The sequence below is a fragment of the Castor canadensis genome, chromosome 18, assembly GCF_047511655.1.
Source record: "Castor canadensis chromosome 18, mCasCan1.hap1v2, whole genome shotgun sequence".
NCBI classification, from domain to species: domain Eukaryota; kingdom Metazoa; phylum Chordata; class Mammalia; order Rodentia; family Castoridae; genus Castor; species Castor canadensis.
Window position 1 is genome coordinate 7,030,330 of NC_133403.1, and position 6,000 is coordinate 7,036,329.

At 45.6% G+C, this 6,000-nt stretch overlaps 1 protein-coding gene across 1 annotated transcript in view; it reads left to right on the forward strand.

Annotated features, from left to right (window-relative positions):
• The window catches only part of LOC109700872 (immunoglobulin lambda-1 light chain-like), a 522,506-nt gene extending 520,600 nt beyond the window's left edge, over nt 1-1,906 (forward strand). Inside the window, exons 3-4 of the mRNA XM_074061172.1 lie at nt 135-172; nt 1,461-1,906. Coding sequence (XP_073917273.1) covers nt 135-172; nt 1,461-1,780 — 358 coding nt within the window. The 3' untranslated portion in view covers nt 1,781-1,906. The remainder of the gene's footprint in view (nt 1-134; nt 173-1,460) is intronic.
• The last annotated feature ends 4,094 nt before the right edge of the window (nt 1,907-6,000 follow it).

Below are 6,000 nucleotides of genomic sequence, written 5' to 3' on the forward strand. Positions count from 1 at the left end.
TTGACTGGCTCTCAGCCACCTGTGGCCTGAGCAGTTCCTGTGAAAGGATGCTGTCCCTTGTCCTCCTGTGCAGCTGCAGGTTGTCCTGGGCTGTGGCATGTAAAGGGGTTTGTGTGCAAGTCTATGTCACTGTGTTATGTGTTCGGTGGAGGAACCCAGCTGACTGTCCTCGGTGAGTCTCCCCATTTCCCTCTTCTTTGGTGTTCAGAGTGAAATTTTGGTATATTTTTCTCTCTTTTCTTTCCTGTCTAGGGCTGAAATTTTAACCTGTCTTTGGACTCTACACTTTGCCCCTTCTTATCTGGCCCTTCACCCCCTCCAATCTGTCCTCATTCTGAGGCATCTATCTCCCTGGCCAGGAGAGGACAAATCTAATGACTCCTTTATTACTCTCTTTTGGGGCCTCACTCTGGAACCTGGGACCTGGATTTTTCTCAAAGGATCCTAATGTTTTACATGCTGAAATGTCAGCCAATTCTCTTAGTCTTTGGGCTCCAGGGTCAAGAGGAACCATAGAGAGGCTCAAGCTGGGGTTTGGGGAATGTGGGATATGCAGAGGCAATTATGAAGTGCTCATCATTTTGGGGACTGTCCTACATGGTCCCAACTATGGGGCCGCTTTCAATACGGTGGGGAGAGGAGACATAGAAGAGTAAAAAATTCCTGTGTGGAGGTGTACTCAGGAGCTGGGCCTCTCTTCCCCCCCAGGACAGAAAGGATACCTTAGACATGGTGAGTTTCAGACTCACAGGCCCAGGGTAGGCATCTCCCCATCCAACACTTGAAAGACTCTACAACAGATGCCCAAGGAGGGAGTCCTGATAGAAATGAATGACAGGGATCTGTCTGTACAAGAAAAGGTTCTAGGACTAAAAGAGCCTCCAAAAGATATACAAAAGTTAATGAAATCCATAGAAGAGTTACAGCCGAGGATCAACCCTAGCCCCATGAAAACCTTCATCTAATGAGCTCTCTGGGATCTAGCCACAGGGTCGGTCTGACAATCCCACACATACAAAGTAGTCCAGAAGGACCCTGGGAAAGTATTGTCAAGAGAGTAACACAAGACAGGAAGGAGAACCTGGAACAGGACACTGGAAATGCACATGGTGATCCAGAAGGTGGGCTTGGTCAGGAAATGTCCACACAGAGAGAGGCCCTGAAGAATGATAAGATAACAGGGCTACTCCCAACCAGTGATGGAAAGCAGTGGAGAGAGTTAGGTTATGAGGGCAAGTGAAACTGTGACAGAAAATGTGCAGCAAGCTGTGCAGGAAAATGGGGATGTAACTCCCTAAAAGACAGGCACTGTGAAGGTTCCCATTAGGTAAGTTTCCTAAACCTCCGTATCTGAATTTAGCCCAAGTCCCTGAGTATCCAGGACCTGTGGCTCACAGAAAGACGGTGATCAGAAGCTATAAGAATTGCCCCTAACCTCCTTCCTCTCTCTGACTCTGCAGGTCAGGCCAAGGCTGGTCCCTCAGTCACCCTATTTCCACCTTCCTCTGAGGAGCTCCAAACCAACAAGGCCACACTGGTTTGTTTGGTGAATGACTTCTACCCAGGTTCTGTGACAGTGGCCTGGAAGGCAGATGGCACCCCAGTCACCCAGGGAGTGGAGACCACCAAGCCCTCCAAACAGAGCAATAACAAGTACATGGCCAGCAGCTACTTGTCTATGACACCTGGCCAGTGGAATTCTGGCAAGGCATATAGCTGTCATGTCACACATGAAGGCAGCACTGTGGAGAAGAGTGTGTCTTCTTCGGATTGTTCCTAGTGCCCTGACTTCCCCCAAACCTCGGGGACCTATAGCTGAATGGTGCCGAGTTGGGGTGTTCCATTCCATTCATCATATTCAAGCCCTTATCTAGGCTAAATAAAATATCCTATTTTCAATCAGAAATTATACTGTACCTCATTTGTTCTTGTCTCATATTTCATTTACAATCTCCTTGGGACTTCAGGGTGGGGTGTTGGAGTCCTGGAACCCAGTGGGAAAGGGCTAGCCAGAAGGGCATCCCTTTCATCTTATTCTAGGAGGGAACTTCTTTCTGACACCCTCTTTCAAACCTTCCACTGTATCCCTGAAAACTGCAATGCAAGCTCTTAGAGGATTAGTGTTAAAAGCTCCTCTAATCTACTATTTTCAATGAAGACCTAATCATGTATCAACCACATTTCTAATGTACCATCGATGCCTGGTCACTACTCTTGACTGAAAGTTGTAGCTAAGGGGCAGTTCAAGTGAGTTACCATGACCCTACTATCCCCACCACCAAACCATCAAGAAATCAGGGTGATGCCCTATGCTGGTGGAAACCTGTAGGAATTTGCTGTGCAGGAATTTGTTCCTGAAAAATAGTGGTAGATATAGTCCTTACCTCTCTCAAAAAGGAGAATTACCCAGAAAGAGCAGGATGTGGCTCTGAGAGAGGAGCCACAGAGAAAGCAAAAGGTTTCCCATGAACCCACTGTGGAGCAGAAACACAGAGGTAAGGAGAGCCCTGAGCCAAGGATATCTTCTGAAAGGAACACAGCTTGACATGCTAACATCAGAAGTCATGGAAGGTCTTAGAAAATTAAACACACATTTGAATTAGTTATTCACAATATACAAAAGCTAGGTAAGACACTGAAATATGCTACAGTATAAAAACAGTTAATTCTAGAATCCTGTTGCCTTAACTAGTGCTATAAGACTCAAGACACCAGTGTCCATGGAACCTGACAACATTGTCTCTAGCTCGTTAATGACATGGTAGCTCCTTTCTTCAGAGCTCATTGGTAAACCAACCATCCCAGTGATAGAGATGGAAAAGCTCTGGGAGCTTAGTCAACAACAGGAATGAGAGATAGGAGTCTCCATGGAGCTTGATCCCAGGCCCAGCAATCCAAATCCTAACTTGTGACCAAAAGAATATTTGAGAATTGTGTCACACAATATCTATCTTACTCCCCTTCATGGTGGTGAAATCTGTGATCCAAAGGGGAAGTGTACAGCTCTAGTCACCCTTATCTCAATGGTCCTACTGGGTACAATACCAGGCTGTACCCCATCTCCAGCTTTTGGCCAGAGACTCAACATCCTCTTCCTTTTGTTATGTGTTTTCATTACTGAAAACATTGAGCACAAAAAGTGAGGAGACATAATCATATTAATGTCCCCATGTTCCAATCAACCAGCCACAAATATTTAATTCAACTGGTTTTAATCTATCCACAGCAGAATAGCTCCTCCATTACATGACACTTTGAAGTAAAACCCAGATATTATAGTTGAATGTATAAATATTCCACTTCTGTCCTAGAAAGATGAGGATATAACTACAATATGACTATCATACCTAAGCACAAATATCAGTAATACTTTGACATCAAAAGATAATCAGAGCCTTAACAAATCCCCCTCAAATACATGAGCATGTTTGCTTAGTTATGCTTACTGTGCTGTTGCTGTTTATGGTTGTTCCTTAGTGTATAATAAGATGGCCTGAGGTTTCAAACTGTGACTGTTGTGTGTGTCCTTTTCCTGCTGTCACCTTCCTGGGATAACTCTCCCTGGCTTTGCCAGGCATGACTATAGGAGCTGATCTCCTGATACTGGGATATTCCAAATTCTTCATGCAGCCCAGGGCCTCACTGTGCTATAACTCTCTCTCATGAGTGCCTCTTTCTGCTCCTCCTTTCCCTGAATAGTGCTTCTTCTACAGAGAAGATGAAAGGTGCAGGTGATTGGTATATAACAAGGATATTTCCAAGAACAGTGAACCCTTTCAAGAAAGGCATTATGTACTGGTCATCTTTCAGTGAGATCACCATCCTCCCATGCAGGTTGCAGAGGTCCATCAGGGCTGCCTCCAGCGTAGTTATACATGGGACCTGTAGGGTCAGGAATGGGCAAGGCAGATATTCTGTGTTACAGTATTTGGTGTTCACTGGAAGGACCAAGCTGACTGTCCTAGGTGAGTGATTCCTTCTCCCTCCTTACTGCTGTCCCCATGGTTTGGAATAATTTTCTTCTGTTTTTCCCTTTTTTATGTTTTCTCTCAGGCTGGAGTCAAATATTCTCCTTTCTCTTGACTCCATGTTGAACACTTCCCTCTGCACAGACCCTCCTACTTACCTTTGCTGAATCTAGAGGAAGGGGACTGAACCACATGAGCTACTAAGACTCAAATATCTTTCTCTCTTGTTCTGTTGTCCCTAATAGGTGTCATGTTCTGTCCTCTCATCATGAGGTTTCTCTCTCACTTTGTGAAGGGGTAAACTAAGGCCCCATCTCATAGGAAAGATGTATAAGGACCCCTGATGGATAGATAACTAGTACATTTAGAAAGATCCAGACCACTCAGGATTAAATATGGGGAACCACATATTAGGGTCCCAGGACAGATTTCCTAGGCTCTTGGACTCGAGATCCAGGACCAGAATAGGCTAGGAGGTAGAAGGGATCCAAAAGTCTCCATGGGCTTCCACAAATAGTTCCTGGAATCAATCTAAGACTTAGAAAGCTCAGTGAGGAGGAAGAAAGGTGGAGAATGTCTGGATGACAAGTAGTCAGGAGAAGGGTGATTGAAGGACGTGGTTGGGGAGGTGAGCTCCTGAGGCTCTACATAACACACTGATGAGAAGCATGAGCCTCTGCATTTCCATATGAACAGCTCCCATTATTGAAAACTTATAGCTCTGACCTATGCACAGAAGACTCTAACTGGACTCTGAAAAAGAAGAGAACTCAGGTCAGGAAAACACTTGATGGGCGAGGGCCCTGACCCCACTGCATGATCCAATGGACCCAGATCTGGGAGAAAAAGACTCCTTAGATTAAAAACTCCTTCACCAGAGCAGAGGTCTCAGTTCAAATCTGTCCCCACAGTGGAGTCCACAAGAGAACACAGGCAGACCCATTAGGAGGATACAGGGAAGGAAATTGAGAGGGGAGGTACGACATGTGTGAGGCCATGCCCCAGGGAGATCCCAGTAGACATGATGTACAGTGTCTACTCTTGTTATTCTAGTAACATGGGCAACAGTGTAGGGAATTCTGCAGTCCATTCTTTATATCATCCATGTTCAACCAAGAATGTCTATAAAAGGGACTCATCTTGGGCCTAAAACTCCACAACCTTTCTTTCACACTAATTTCAGTTTCTCCAAGGTGAACAGGCCTCTGACTTCCTTCCTCTGCCCACCCTGGCTTTCAGCTCAAGTCTGTCCCTTCAGTCACCGCATTCCCATTCTCATCTGAAGAGTTCCAGACCAACAAGGTCATACTGTTTTGTATGATACAGGACTTCCACCCGAGTAATGTGGCAGTGGCATGGAAGGCTATGGCACAGGGTGTAGAGACCACACCAAGTGTGTGGAGATCACCAGTCTTCCAAAGAAAGCAACAAGTCATGGCTAGCAGCTACTTGACCATGACATCTGTCAGGTCACACAGGAAGGGAGCACTGTGGAGAAGAGTGTGTCCCCTGCAGACTGTTCCTAGATCCCCAACCACCATTCTACCCTCAGGACCTGAACCTAAAGGATGCCTGGGAGGGATCTCACTCCCACCTTAGCCATTAAACACTTAATAGTTAGGTGTTTAATGAACCTGTAAACGCTCAATAAATATTCTTATTTTCAATCAGAAAATATGGTCCTTGCTCATTTGGGTTTACACACTTCCTGTCCTAAATTTAATCTTCCCAAATGTGCATCCAGTCTTTTGACCTAGAGACAAAGCAGCCAGGGAAAGACATTGAATGTTTCTGAGGTATTCTTCACTATCATTCTAACCTTAGCTGCCAAAGCTATGTGCTCCCACATAAGAAGGGGCCACCTCCTCTGCTGCTCCAGTCAGCCAGTCCTGCCCTGCTGTGGCTTGACCTGGGCCTCAGGTACAGCAGCACGTGGTCGTGGGTAAGAAATGTCAGTAGAGGTTTGTGTGAAAGACTGTCAATATGTCTTGTTTGGCTGAGGTACCCATCTGACTGTGCTCACTGATTCTCC